At 44.0% G+C, this 15,092-nt stretch overlaps 1 protein-coding gene across 1 annotated transcript; it reads left to right on the top strand.

The window, feature by feature from the left end:
- Nucleotides 1-1,277: 1,277 nt before the first annotated feature.
- LOC141153238 (C5a anaphylatoxin chemotactic receptor 1-like) lies at nt 1,278-8,601 on the top strand. Its single transcript, XM_073637943.1, has 2 exons — nt 1,278-1,402; nt 4,683-8,601. Exon 2 carries the CDS (start codon nt 4,717-4,719, stop codon nt 5,770-5,772), a length of 1,056 nt encoding a protein of 351 aa, XP_073494044.1. The 5' UTR covers nt 1,278-1,402; nt 4,683-4,716; the 3' UTR covers nt 5,773-8,601.
- Nucleotides 8,602-15,092: the final 6,491 nt, after the last annotated feature.

Here is a 15,092-nt window from a genome sequence, read left to right as displayed (position 1 = left end):
TCGCTAATCAGCTTTTTGAAAGGGACACTTGGCTATGAGCGCCTTGAGAGTTTATGTACTATTCAGGTTTGAGTCTCCAAGTTACATCAATGAATACTAGTCTCCAAGTTACATCCTAGAATAGCTACAGTATCTTCAAGGTCTCACAATGTCTTCTAGTACCGTAATTTGATGCCTGTTGCCTAATTAAAGGTGGTCCCCTATTTTACATTATATACTCAATGGGACCATGGTTGTTTAAATCAACTCCAAATCCTATACTTACCTCCAAGACACTGCTTCTCTGCCATTGCTACTGCATCACCCGTGACCTACTGGCATCAACATTAGTTGGGGGCGAGCTTTCACATTCCGGTTGGGCCGCTTCTTCCACTTGGATGAAATATGAAGGCTGACACCTAACTCCTGAATGTTGATGCCAGCAGACCTGTGGGAAACACTCAACTCGGAAACTAGGAGGTAAGTTTTGTTTTTGTTTTCTTTCTTAAACCACCCTGTGCCCTTTGAATATGTATAAGTTGTAAAGTAAGGGACAACACAACCCTTCTAATCATTATATATGTTTGTGTAATGAGGGTAAATTAATTTATATTTTTCTAAATAGAGTTTAAGTGAATATAAACCAGGAAAAACTGTCCCTCTTTGTAGCCTTTTGTTAGGCATGATACTCCTAACGGAAGGTGCGCCACAATTAATTTATTTATTTTACTCACTTATATAGCGCCATTAATTTCACAGCGCTTCACAGACCTTATCACTGTCCCCATTGGGGCTCACAATCTACATTCCCCATCAGTATGTCTTTGGAGTGTGGGAGGAAACTGGAGAACCCGGAGGAAACCCACGCAAACTCCTTGCAGATATTGTCCTTGGTGGGATTTGAACCCATGACCCCACTGCTGCAAGGCTGTCGTGCTAACCACTGAGCCTCCGTGCTGCTCTGTACTGAGTCACAATGACTATAACACCAGTTTACAAAGTTCTGAATTGTGTTAGTGCTGCATATACAGAACCACAGGATCAGACTACACAAAGATATTTTGTAGCCTTTTACCATGGAGATGCAAAGATCTGCATAAAAGCTGTTGACACAAAACAATTGGATATTCTTAAAGAGTCCTATTGCAAAGTTACAGTATAAGGGTGGCAAAAAAGAAATATGAATGGTAAAGATGAATAGATCTTTACAACCATCACTAATATCCTGCCACTTCTATGTTACATAAGGGTCTTCATTGGAGTGCACAGATAATTATGCAACAACTTCTTACAAATGTGCAAATCATGTCATGTTATCTGGAGAGACATCAACCATCAGACCGCTTCATAAAAGGAGAGGACTCTTAGAGAATTCTTATATTACCAGTCAGAAGTCTCCAGAAACGTGAAAGCTTGTCTCTGGGTAAGATAACATTTATTGCTTATAAAATAGTTAACGCCTTACATAATATGCAGTACTTTTATATTTTTATATGTTTACATAACGTGAAAGCAGAGTTGTGTTCCTCAACACTTTGTAATTTAGCACCAATTTTGTAATGGATGCTGGCAGTTTTTTTGGCTACAAATCTACAGTCTATTAATACGTAAAAGGGAAAGCAGTAAATGTTCATTTCTGAATTTCACAGAAACTTAGCTCAAAACTGACTTAAGGAAACAAATACTTTAGGGTAAGTTCACAACAGCATTTACATTGTTATCTGCAAACCTCTTTCAGATGTATGAGAGAGCTGCAGAAACTTATTTCTTAGGCTATGTGCACACTGTACGTTTTTTCTGCAGAGTTTTTCCTGCCAAGAGATGCAGAAACCTTAAGGAATTTTATGCATTCAAATCCTGAACGTGTGCACATAGCCTTAGAAACCTCTTAATCTTTTCTTTGGTATGCGACTATACCTTTATTTGGGCTCAGATCCTTATCTATAAGCAAGAGCAGAAAGTGTCTACAAAGATCACCTCTCACATCACACAACTGATTTTAATAAGAACAGCTTGATGTTTCTTCTCACCTGTTATGGCGCTGTGGGGCAAACACTTGTCAAATTCCTACACAGTGTTGATCTCTGCCATAAGGAATTTGTGGGTTCCATTAATCCAATGAGTCTTGGCTCTTGCCCTCCTCGTTAAAAGGGAATAGTGTCAAAAAAAGTGGCAGCAAGGCTGGATGGTGGAATAGTAGGGGTGAGGCGCAAACTAGCAGGGGTTCTATGGGAGGGCAGAGAAAGTATCTGAATAGGGGCTCTGGCAGGTAGGAAGGGGGTGAGACTAGGCAGAAGAGTTCTGTGTGTAGGGGAAAAGGACTAAGAAAAAGGAAACTACTAAAGGCAGAAGAAATTAGGCTAATGTGGAGGCAGTAATCTGATAGGGGCTTTGTTGAAGGACGGGGGAGAGACAGTAGGTATGCATGGACTCTTTGTGGGGGAATATCAAAAAAATATTACACTGAATTTTCTGCCTGTACAGAGGTCAGAAAAGACAACATATTTTTCTGTTGTTTTACTCTAGAGCCCTAGTAAATACAAATGTCCAGGTTCCCTCCCGCCTTTTGATTTTCAGCAGGGGATGTTTGTAATGTCTTAGTCCAGCTGACACGGAGTAGTGATGTGGACGTCAGACCAGGGTGCTACAAATCTATTTTTTCAATTTTTTCAATCTCTAGTTATGACATTGGGTGCAATGACACTTTCACTGATGGAGTTTTAAGGATTTCCGTGTTTTATCAATTGAATTTGATTACATAGTTTCATAGTTTTTTAGGTTGAAGTTAGACATAGGTCCATAAATTTGCTTGTAAAAAAAATCTGAGTGGCATCTGGGGGGTGTCTAGTGATTCTCACCATATGTTAGATAGTAAGCAGTGAAAGGAGGTGATGCAATAGGGAAATGGGGATGCCCAAATTAAATAGGCAATGTGGGAGGAGGGTGCAGGGGAGACACATCTTGACAGGGCAACCTGTCGGGGAGATAGGTGGCATGCAAAAGGTGACAGGGGAAGGTGCAGAAAAGGCTAATAATAATTGCACTAAACCTTTTGCCTGTCTGTGCAAAAACAGAGCAGGCCGCTAAAAGTAGTCCACTCATGTGCGATTGCTTCTCTATAGAAGGGAATAGATACAGTGGACATTCCCTCTTACTCCAGACTCTCATCTCTCGGCATCACAGACTTGGCCCTATCCTGGATCTCCTCATACCTAACAGACCGGATATTCAGTGTCTCCCACTCACACACAACCTCCTCATCTCACCCCCTATCTGTCGGTGTCCCCCAAGGGTCAGTTCTAGGACCCCTACTCTTCTCCATCTACACCTTCAGCCTGGGACAGCTCATAGAGTCCCATGGCTTTCATTATCACCTCTATGCCGACGAAACACAGATCTACCACTCTGGACCCGATATCTCCTCCCTACTAACTAAAATCTGACAATGTCTGTCCGCTATTTCATCCTTCTTCTCTGCTAGATTTCTAAAACTTAACATGGACAAAACAGAATTCATCATCTTTCCGCCATCTCAATCAATTCCCCCAACTGACCTATCTATCAACGTCAATGGCTGTCCACTCTCCCCAGTCCCTCAAGCTCACTGCCTTGGGGTAACCCTGGACTCTGAACTCTCCTTCAAACCACAGATCCAAGCCCTTTCCACATCCTGCCGACTCCAACTTAAAAATATCTCCCGGATCCGCACATTCCTCAACTATGAATCTGCAAAAACACTAGTGCACGCCCTCATCATCTCCCGCCTCGACTACATCAACCTCCTGCTCTGTGGCCTCCCTTCCAACACTCTCACACCCCTCCAATCTGTCCTAAACTCTGCTGCTTGACTAATCCACCTGTCCCCCCGCTATTCTCCGGCCTCTCCTCTCTGTCAATCTCTTCACTGGCTCCCCATTGCTCAGAGACTTCAGTTCAAAACCCTAACCATGGCATACAAAGCCATTCACAACCTGTCTCCTCCATATATCTCTGACCTAGTCTCCCGGTTCTTACCCGCACACAACCTCCGATCCTCACAAGATCTCCTTCTCTACTCCCCTCTTATCTCCTCCTCCCACAATCGCATACAATATTTCTCTCGTGCATCACCCCTACTCTGGAACTCTCTACCCCAATATATCAGACTCTCGCTGACTGTGGAAACCTTCAAATGGAACCTGAAGACCCACCTCTTCCAACAAGCCTACAACCTGCATCAACCATCGCTCCACCATACCGCTCCACGACCAGCCCTACCCTCACCTATTGTATCCTCACCCATTCCTTGTAGACTGTGAGCCCTCGCGGGCAGGGTCCTCTCTCCTCCTGTACCAGTCGCTGTCACATTTTGTTCAAGATTATTGTAATTGTTTTTGCTATGTATACCCCTTTTCACATGTAAAGCGCCATGGAATAAATGGCGCTATAATAATAAATAATAATACTAGGGAAAACCACAAGTGTCCTCGTTAAAAAACTATAATAATAATAAATTGGACTTGACCAAATTGCACTTCACCACCAATCACCATTACTGTGTATGTTTACAATAGATGTTCTTCCCACACAAGTAAACTGCAGCCATCCAAAGCACTTGTTATAAGCAGCTCTGCAAAAACTGAAAATTGTGAATGGTGTAATTGTGTAGACTGACCCTGTAAAAGTTGAAGACTAAGAGGACCACTTTTTGTTATATTTTTCAGGGTCTCACAAAGACTAAGAATTCTCTGGTTCGTCATGGAGATGTCATGGAATGAGAGTTATGAGTATGATTATGATGAAAACTATACTTTTCCCTCATTTCCCCCCAGCATTTCACAAAATGGGAATGATCAAGTTTCAGTCATCGATGGAGTTGCCATATTCCAGTACCTCCTTGTTTTTTTGTTTGGTGTTCCTGGGAACAGTTTGGTGTTGTGGATAACAGCCTTTGAAATGAAGCGCTCTGTGAACACCATATGGTTCCAAAATCTGGCAATTGCCGATCTCCTGTGCTGCCTCTCTGTACCTATTAGCATCATGAATATAAGCCTGAGATACTGGCCCTTGGGTCTCTTCGCCTGCAAGGTTATCCCTTCCATTCTGTTAATTAACATGTACGCCAGCATCTTCCTCCTGACTATGATCAGTGTTGATCGCTGTGCCTTGGTGATGAAACCTGTATGGTGTCAGAACAGCAGAACTTTGCGAAAGGCATACTTGGCATGTCTCATTCTGTGGATCCTAGCTATCATCTTGAGTAGCCCACCCTTAGTCTTTCGAAATGTCAAAGAACACGAGGGAAGGATAAAATGCTTAGCTGACTATAGGATTCTCAGATTTCAAAGACAGAAGGTGGAAGACTCTATTGCCATTTGCCGTCTACTGCTTGGGTTTGTCATTCCATTTTTGGTCATCATTGGATGCTACACTTTGCTGATACATCGGGTGAAATTGCGATTTACACAAAACACCAAGACGATGAGAGTTTCCATTGTGGTGATTATTGGGTTCTTCGTGTGTTGGCTTCCTTACCATGTGTCAGGAACCATCTTAGCTATGAGTGCAGTTAGTTCACCATATTATATGCCTACGCTAAATCTTTTTAACATTTTCATTGCTTTGGCATTTATGAACAGTTGCATCAATCCCATAATTTATGTGCTAGTTGGTCACAACTTAAAAAGTAAATTTAAAAGGTCAGTGAGGGTCATTCTAAAGGATGTCTTGGAAGAGGAAATTACTCCCGAGTCTGTTGACTCCAACAGGACAAATCTAACATCTGACTCAAAGAACACAAACACATCCATATAGTTCCAAAGAGGCATCCATACACATTAGTGCAAAGGTGGTTATATCTGTTGATATTTTTGGGGCAGGTTAACTCTCCACCAACACATCATGTCAGATAGAAGGATTAAAGCCCGATCCTTCAATCTAAGGGAAGATAAGCTGCTGCTTGAAGTGTATGGCAGCAACTTACTCTCCTCTACCTATTTGCTCAGCCGAAACTTTCTATGGGAGTGTTGACAGGGTTCCACTGGGAGCTAGTGAAGATATATGGGCACCTTAAGATTGCGTCTTCTGTGCATAGTTTTTGATCTCTGATGATGCAAGTGCTGTAATCATTTACCACTGTAAATATGTAAAATGTGGTATATTACATAGACTGTAAAATTTAAAGATTAACTGAAAGATCCTTGGCACCGATATTCTTAAAATATGCCAAATTTGCCACAATTTTGGAAAATTTCATGCCAGAATTTCCATTTTCATTGGTTTTAATACGAAATCAATGCTGATGTTGAAATGGCGTAAGTTCACTTGAAAATTTGAGTTGGATTATTCTACTTCCATAATCATCATATGAACATACCTAAAGTTATTGGAGTGATAACATTGCCATGATGATTTCCTTAGCTGTGTTTTAAGTCTCATTAAGCTTTTTCTACCAAGACGAATCTTCATTTTTGCTCTTTTGTTTTTTTCTTTCCTTCTTTCAAGAGTGATTACCTATTTTATTCTTCCATTTGACATAGTTTTGAATGCCATACTTTATATTACCATATAATACAATGAAAATGAGGGAAAACAATTCTAAGTGCTGCAAAATTTATTCAACCTATGTTACTATATATGTTACTAAAATAGTGAAAAAACACACACAAATATTTTTTTGGGCTTTGTTTTTCCAGCGTTCACTGTAAAGTAAAAATTACCTGGTGACTTGATACTGTCTGTTAGTATGATTATGGAGATACCAAACTTGTATACTTATCATTTAAGTGTTGAAAAAACCCTCTGTTTTTTCAGTAAAAAAAAAATAGCTTTGTCTTGAAACAGAGTTTTTTTCATTTTTCTGTCGATGGACAGGTGTGAGGGCTTGTTTTTTTGCATACTGAGCTGATGTTTTTATCAACACCATATTGGGGTACAGTGACGTTTTGATCGCTTTTTGCTGCAATCTTTCGGAAGGCGTGGCAACAAAAAAATGGAAATTCTGGTATTTTCTGTTTTACAGTGTTTACCATAGGACTAAATAATTTTATATTTTGATAGATCGGACTTTTGTGGATGTGATATTACCAAATATTTCTTTTTATTGACTTTATTTTTAAGTTCGGAAAACGGAGAGGATTCAAAGTTTTAGATTTTTTTTTTTTTTAAATAGTCTCTATTTTTGGTGTATTTTTCAATGACCATTTGAACCTGTGATCATTTGATCAATCAAAGGTGTAATGTTAAGATCCTTGGCACCATATTAGCATCTGTCACACCCAACTATCATGTGTCAACTTATAATACTGGACTGAAACTATTGGAAAGATGGACATTTTGGGTAATAAAAACTCTGCACCCCAATATTTACACCCCTATGTACAACTAGATGGTGGCCTGATTCTAATGCATCGGGTATTCTAGAATATGTATGCGGCCGACCGGGCGCAATCCGCAAAGCTGTGTTAAAATTTGGCGCCTATATGGCAGATTGGTCACGGCCGGCGGTCGCAACTAATCAGCAGAGCGTGGTTTAAAATTGGCACCAATAATGCTGATTGGTTGCGGCCAGCGAACGCGACCAATCAGCAGAGCGTTGTTTAAATTTGGCACCAAAATTGCTGATTGGTCGGGGCTGGCAGCCGCAACCAATCAGCAGAGCGTTGGTTAAATTTGGCGCCAATGTGGCTGATTGGTCGCGGACGCCAGACGCGACCAATCAGCAGAGCGTTGTTTACATTTGGCGCCAATCTGGCTGATTGGTCGAGGCTGACGTACGCCACCAATCAGCAGAGCGTTGTTTAAATTTGGCGCCAATCTCACTGATTGGTTGCGGCTGGGAATCGCGAACAATCAGCAGAGCGCTGTTTAAATTTGGCGCCAATCTCGCTGATTGGTCGCGGCTGGAGTCCGCGACCAATCAGCATAGCGTTGTTTAAATTTGTCGCCAATCTCGCTGATTGGTTTCGGCTGGCGTCCGCGACCAATCAGCATAGCGTTGTTTAAATTTGGCGCAAATCTCGCTGATTGGTCGCGTCTGGCGTCCGTGACCAATCAGCACAGCAGTGTTTAAATGTGGCTCACAAATCGGTGATTGGTCGCGGCCGCTATTTAAATGTGGTGGCCAAATCGGTGATTGGTCGCGGGCAGCGGCCGCGACCAATCAGCACAGCGTTGTTTAAATTTTGCGCCAAGATCACTGATTGGTCGGGTGCGGAGACCGCAACCAATCAGCGAATCGCGTTGGTGATGACCGGGGAGCGGAATCGTATTGGTGAGGACCGGGGAGCGCCACTGCCTGTGTGGCTACTTCCGCTGCGATAAGCCGGGAGATGAGCGACTGCTCGCAGCAGAAGTATCCCGACCTGCAGCGCCGCTCCCCGGTCCTCCCTTCTGCATGGATGTCGGCGCCGCTGCCTGTACGGCTACTTCCGCTGCGAGCAGCTGGGAGATGAGCGGCCGATTGCAGCAGAAGTATCCCGACCCGCAGCGCCGCTCCCCGGTCCTCCCTTGACACCCTAGCCGCTGATCTCCTGACAGTAGCCGCATGGTGTTACTAAGCTCCGTACATATGTGTTCAAAATTGCTGATTGGTCGCGGGCGCTGGCCGGAACCAATCACCGATTTGGGCGCCACATTTAAATATCGGCCTCGACCAATCACTGATCTTGGTGCCACATTTAAACACCGCTGTGCTGATTAGTCACGGACGCTATTTAAATGTGGCGCCCAAATCGGTGATTGGTCGCGGGCAGTGTCCGCGACCAATCAGCACAGTAGTGTTTAACTTTTGCGGCAAGGTCAGTGATTGGTCGCGGGCCAAGACCGCGACCAATCACCGATTTGTGCGGCACATTTAAATAGCGGCCGCGACCAATTGGATGTCAGCGCTGCTCCCAGGTCCTCCCTTCACACCCTAGCCGCATGGATGTCAGCGGCGCTGCCTGTGCGGATACTTCCGCTGCGAGAACCCGGGACATGAGCAGGCGCTCGCAGCAGAAGTATCCCGACCCGCAGCGCCGCTCCCCGGTCCTCCCTTGACTCCCTAGCCGCTGATGTCCCCACAGTACCCGCATGGTGTTACAAAGGTCCGGACATTTGTGTTCAAAATCGGTGATTGGTCGCTGGCGCTGCCGGCGACCAATCACCGATTTGGGCGCCACATTTAAATATCGGCTGCGACCAATCACCGATCTTGGCGCCACATTTAAACACCGCTGTGCTGATTGGTCGCCGACGCTGGCCACGACCAATCACCGATTTGGGCGCAACATTTAAATAGCGTCCGTGACCAATCAGCACAGCGGTGTTTAAATGTGGCGCCAAGATCGGTGATTGGTCGCGGCCGATATTTAAATGTGGCGGCCAAATCGGTGATTGGTCGCGGGCAGCGCCAGCGACCAATCAGCGATTTTTAACACAAATGTCCGGACCTTTGTAACACCATGCGGGTACTGTGGGGACATCAGCGGCTAGCGTGTCAAGGGAGGACAGGGGAGCGGCGCTGCGGGTCGGGATACTTCTGCTGCGAGCGCCCGCTCATGTCCCGGGTTCTCGCAGCGGAAATATCCGCACAGGCAGCGCCGCTGACCTCCATGCGGCTAGGGTGTGAAGGGAGGACCGGGGAGCGGCGCTGACATCCAATTGGTCGCGGCCGCTATTTAAATGTGCCGCACAAATCGGTGATTGGTCGCGGTCTTGGCCCGCGATCAATCACTGATCTTGCCGCAAAAGTTAAACACTACTGTGCTGATTGGTCGCGGGCCACGACCAATCACCGATCTTGACTCCACATTTAAACACCGCTGTGCTGATTGGTCGCGGACGCCATTTAAATGTGGCGCCAAAATCGGTGATTGGTCGCGGCCAGCATCGGCGACCAATCAGCACAGCGGTGTTTAAATGTGGAGCCAAGATCGGTGATTGGTCGCGTCCGATATTTAAATGTGGCGCCCAAATCTGTGATTGGTCGCGGGCAGCGTCCGCGACCAATCAGCACAGCAGTGTTTAACTTTTGCGGTAAGATCAGTGATTGGTCGGGTCCGAAGACCGCGACCAATCATCGAATCGTCTTGGTGAGGACCGGGGAGCGGCGCTGCCTGTGAGGCTACTTCCGCAGCGAGAACCCGGGACATGAGCGGGCGCTCGCAGCAGAGGTATTCCGACCCGCAGCGCCGCTCCCCGGTCCTCCCTTCCGCATGGAGGTCAGCGGCGCCGACGGTCGGGGTCCTTCCGCTGCCACCGGCCGGGAGATGAGTGCTTTGCGCCGCTCATCTCCCGGCTGCATCTCCGTCCCGCAGATGGGTCCGGCAGTCGAGGTCCTTCTGCTGGTACCGGCCGGGAGATGAGCGCCTCGCGCCGGTCATCTCCCGGCTGCATCGCCGCTGAGCTAAGTCCCGCAGATGAGCCGCTAACGGCCGCCATCTTTTTTCAGAAATCCCGCGACGCTGATTGGCCGCTGCCGGACCAATGAGCGACGCGGGATTTCCAGGACAGACAGACAGAAAGACAGACTGACAGAGACAGACAGACAGACAGACGGGATAAGACGATTATATGTATAGATGCATTTTATAAAGGGATCTCAGGTCTTATTAAAGTGTTTCTTTGATGTACAAATTACTATATGTGCTAAAACAATGGTATCCACCCTGTGACCATTGGAGTGGTCAGAAACTCTTAGAATATGCCAAAATTGTCCTGTATATAGCATAAAAAAAGAAAAAAAATAGAAAGGACAGCTGACCATATGCATCAGACAGCTGTGTAGTAAGTGCTTGGTATACTTAACTGGCTTCTGCATGTATCTTAGCTATTACCTACTGTTATGGTAAATATTTTATACTTTGCTTTGATTATCATTTAGACAATTTGTATATCTATATATCTTTGATAATTTTGTGTTTCTGAATTAGCTTTATAAGTGTTATTCATAAAAGCAATAACACAGGGCTTTGTCTCTGATATAGAGATGACTTTGTGTTAAGATTTCTTTGTTACTGAAGGCAGAGAACGCTGGATAGAACTAGTTTGAAGGAATTCAGCAGAATCCATAACTTACGACTTTGTTATTCCCATATCTTTTTCCTTAGGGGAATGGCTAAGTACATTACCTTTCTTCTGTGGGTGTAATAAAAAATTTTTAAACCTGCAAAATCATGGAAGGAAAAAAAGCTTTATTAACAGAATTATTAAAAACAGAAGCTAAAAATATTGAAAATATTAGAAAAGATTCCTAAATCAGTCATAACAAAATTAGCTACTAGAGGAAACTCATGCACCATAATATAACCATAAACTCTTATTGGCAGTCAGTGCAACAAAGAAACAAGAGTTTGGATAAATGGAAGCATGTCAGTACAGAAAAATTCAAATACATTCCAATATGAAAATACACCATAAATCATGTCATTAATTCCAAGTTATTAGAACATAGAAAAATACGGCGTATATTATAAATGCAAAATGCTTATGCCCACATGACATCTACATAGGAAAAATAGATTAATAAAGAAGAGTTGAATCAATTGGTGTTATACCCCTACATGAAATGTGTCAGTGCAGATTATCTGCAACTATCACCGGGTATCCCAAACCACCATGAAAAAGGGTTCAGTACCAGAGAATCTCAATTCACATAAAAATAAAGTGCTCAAGAACCAAGATATAAAAAGTAGAATATTTTATTAAATACAAAGAATCAACAACACATAACATTAAAAGTTACAGTGGGAAACCACAAGATGGCAGCACAAGACCATATTAGTGAAAGCAAGAGAAGGGAAGTAAAGTTTGTAGTGTAGCAGAAAACAAGTCATGAGAAGAAACCTAGTTTCTAATATAGTAAACTGACATACAGGACAATCTGTATGATATAAAAAGTGCAAAGTGCTTACAGTTTTAAATCCCTTACATAGATGCGGGAAAGAGGTAGATAGAACACAGGGCTAAAATAAAGAAAGTGGCAAGTATGATCTGATTTAGATGAATCAATGACTCCAACGCACGTTTTGCGGTTGAATCTTCCAGGGGGATGCGTATACAGAGTGGAGGTAGTGGATTAATTTATGCAGGTGCTTTTAATTAATGGTCTGCTCGGATAGGTGGATTACTAGGAAGGTAATCCGGAAGTTGCGTCTCCGCCAGATTGAATCCTGCACCGCTCTCACACACGCGCCCCTGTCCAATCTTTTTTTAGGGGCGTGGGAAAGAAAAATATTCTTTACCAACCCCACTTTTACAACTTTCTTTATTTTAACCCTGTGTTCATGTGGGCATAAGCATTTTGCATTTATAATAGACACCTTATTTTTCTATGTTCTAATAACGAGGAATTAATTACGTGATTTATGGTGTCTTTTCATAATGGAATATATTTGAATTTTTCTGCACTGATATAGATACATGCTTCCATTTATCCAAACTCTTGTTTCTTTGTTGCACTGGCTGCAAATAAGAGTTTAAGGTTATATTCTGGAGCATGAGTTCTCTCTAGAGGCCAATTTTGTTATGACTGATTTATCAACCTTTTCTACTATTTCCCCTATTTTTAACTTCTGTTTTTAATAATTCTGTTAATAAAGATTTATGTGAGTTTTCTACTACATTGGCTTTTTTACTTCCATGATTTTGTAGGTTTAATTAGTTTATTCGGGAAGTGCTCTATAATATATATGGCTCGTGGTAGGTTGAGCATGATGGTAATAAAATACTTGTTGCTTGGGATCTGAAGGCAGACAAGAATTGTACACTGACAGACACTTGCTGTGTGTGTTTCTTTTTGCCTCTGATGCATCGTTTTTAAATAGATCAATAATGGCAGATCTGGAGATCGTTTGTATCTCTACCCAACTACGCTCTCCTTGAAAGAGTTTACCGCGACATTAAATATATGTACATCATATGCGCAGGACTCTGTCATCTATATATGTTTATCTAGCTTCTGTATGTAATTATACTAAATAAAATGCATCTACCTGCTTGTGTTGTATAAGAAATTAAATAAAGTAGAATGAAATGAATATGGTTGTGATTGCTAAGTCCCTTTGGTCCACCGTCCTTTGCAATTCAATCAAATCAAAAGGTTCAGCTTTCCATCTTTGCATAGAGAGTGCATAATCTTTCCAGTCTCGGGCAACTTATTTGGGCCCTGTTACACCTGGGAGCATCGTAAGTAACCATGGGGTCTTGGGAACAGAATGTCCATTTGGATTTTCATTTTGTCTTTTCTGTTTTAGGAACAAACAAAATAAGTGACCCGTGTCGGATGGAAGTAGAGGGTTACATTGATTATTATGGGGTTTCGTCTAGGTTTCATTTGCAAGACTTTTTTTTTCAGTTCTAAAAAAAACAACAAAAAACCCCATAGTAATCAATGTGACCCCTCTGCTTAAATATGCAAAATAGATGCAACAGGTCACTCATTCCGTTTGTTAGTTAAAATGGAATGCTGTCTGAACGGACATTCAGACAGAGCAAAAAGCTGAATGGTGCCTTATTTTGCAAAGTTTTCAGAGCCCAATGGTGGCAGACCTCCACCATCACTAGTGATCAGGTTGAGGATTCATTAAAAAAGCTACCTGGTTATAGACATAGTTGTGAGGATGTTAAATGACAGCTACCAGGTCCTTTCTATTAATTACCCAGATCATCTGTGACTTTATGATCAGTAAGCTGAATGCAATGTGTCCATCACATACAGCTGCAGTGATATAACTTGGGCAAGAAATGGTAGGTAACTCACTTGACCACAATATACTTAGCCGTAACTTACTGTAGACCACCAGAGTTGCCAGTAATCACTCCAGTACTCTATATCACCTTGCCAGTGACGCGCCCCCAGGGCCGTGGGGTACTCGGCAGCCGGGCCTCTGTGGATGCCGGTGGGGGATATCATGGTGGCTGGCCCGGTCCGTGGCCCAGGGCGGTCAGCAAAAGGGGAATTATTTATAGGGGATTTGTAAAGTGTTCGTGACGCCACCTGTGGATTGCGGCTAAAGGGAGCCGCCGCTGCGGAGCAGTCCTCTGAGACAGATGGTAGGGCAGCTTGTGATGGAACGGCTCCCCACAGGTGGAGTGTGCCTCAGGGCGGCGTGAGGTAATGGATGGTGGTACAGGGGAGAGACGGCCAGGGCGGTTCAGGAAGAAATGACGGACACTCACACGGGAGTTCGCTTCGGTACATTTACTGGTGTAGATGCAGGTATGGTTCAGGGTACTCGGTACGCAGGGTGCACTTCTGGACTCTCCCCAGTGAGCGGGTATAGGGCCTCCTGATCCGTTGCTTCCACTTGCTAAGCTTCTGACTAGTGTTGAGCCACCCCCGTAGTGTTCGAGTTTGGTTCGGTTCGTCGAACACCCTTGTGTTCGCCGAACTGTTCGTCGAACTGTTCGTCGAACACCTTCGAACACCGTTAAAACCAATGGCAGGCAAACAAAAACACATAGAAACACATTGAAAACACCTTCAAAGGTGTCCAAAAGCTGACAAACTGCTCAGAAGACATAACTAACACATGGAAAAGTGACAAGTACATATAGTCATGCGAAAAGAAAAGAGGTGGAGGAGTAAAAGGAGGGGGAGACACAGATATAGGCATGTCATGCCCTTCTAAAATACAAAAAGTGAGAAGCCGACACGGCCAGTCCGTTCCTGCCCGTGCCACCTCCGTGTCGCCGGGTTTGTGCCAGAGCCGCGGTGGACCCTGACGGCCAGCCCCCCTCTCCCAATACTGGTGCCTGTCCGCTGGTGGGTCGAGCGAGCCCCCCTGTGGTGGAGGCAGCTCTAAGCTTTTTAATTTAAATTGTCTCTCTAATTTGAATGAATACACTTTAAATCCTTTTACAAGGATCTATTGGAGGGCAAGTCTCATGCCAGCAGCCGCGTAATTCCAGCTCCAGTAGCGTCCACTAAAGCTGCTGCAGTTAAAAAGCTTTTATAAGGATCGAGCTCGGTGGTCCACCGCAAGGCGTCCTACTGCCAGTCCCAGCCCCTATGCCTTGGGGTGCCTCCTGATGCTCTTCACTGAGTATCCCGGGGTCCCGAAGCATTTCCTTTGAAAAAATTAAGTGTCCAAACTACAGGTGGTGTAGCTTGCTTAACAGCTGGGATAATCCGCTGACTAGCAGACACTGCT

The sequence above is a fragment of the Phyllobates terribilis genome, unplaced genomic scaffold (genome assembly GCF_046119375.1).
Source record: "Phyllobates terribilis strain yellow unplaced genomic scaffold, ASM4611937v1 Scaffold_7__3_contigs__length_470593459, whole genome shotgun sequence".
In the NCBI taxonomy this organism is placed as follows: Eukaryota; Metazoa; Chordata; class Amphibia; order Anura; family Dendrobatidae; genus Phyllobates; species Phyllobates terribilis.
Note: the sequence above shows the minus strand (reverse complement) of the source record. Positions and strands in the feature narration are given on the sequence as shown.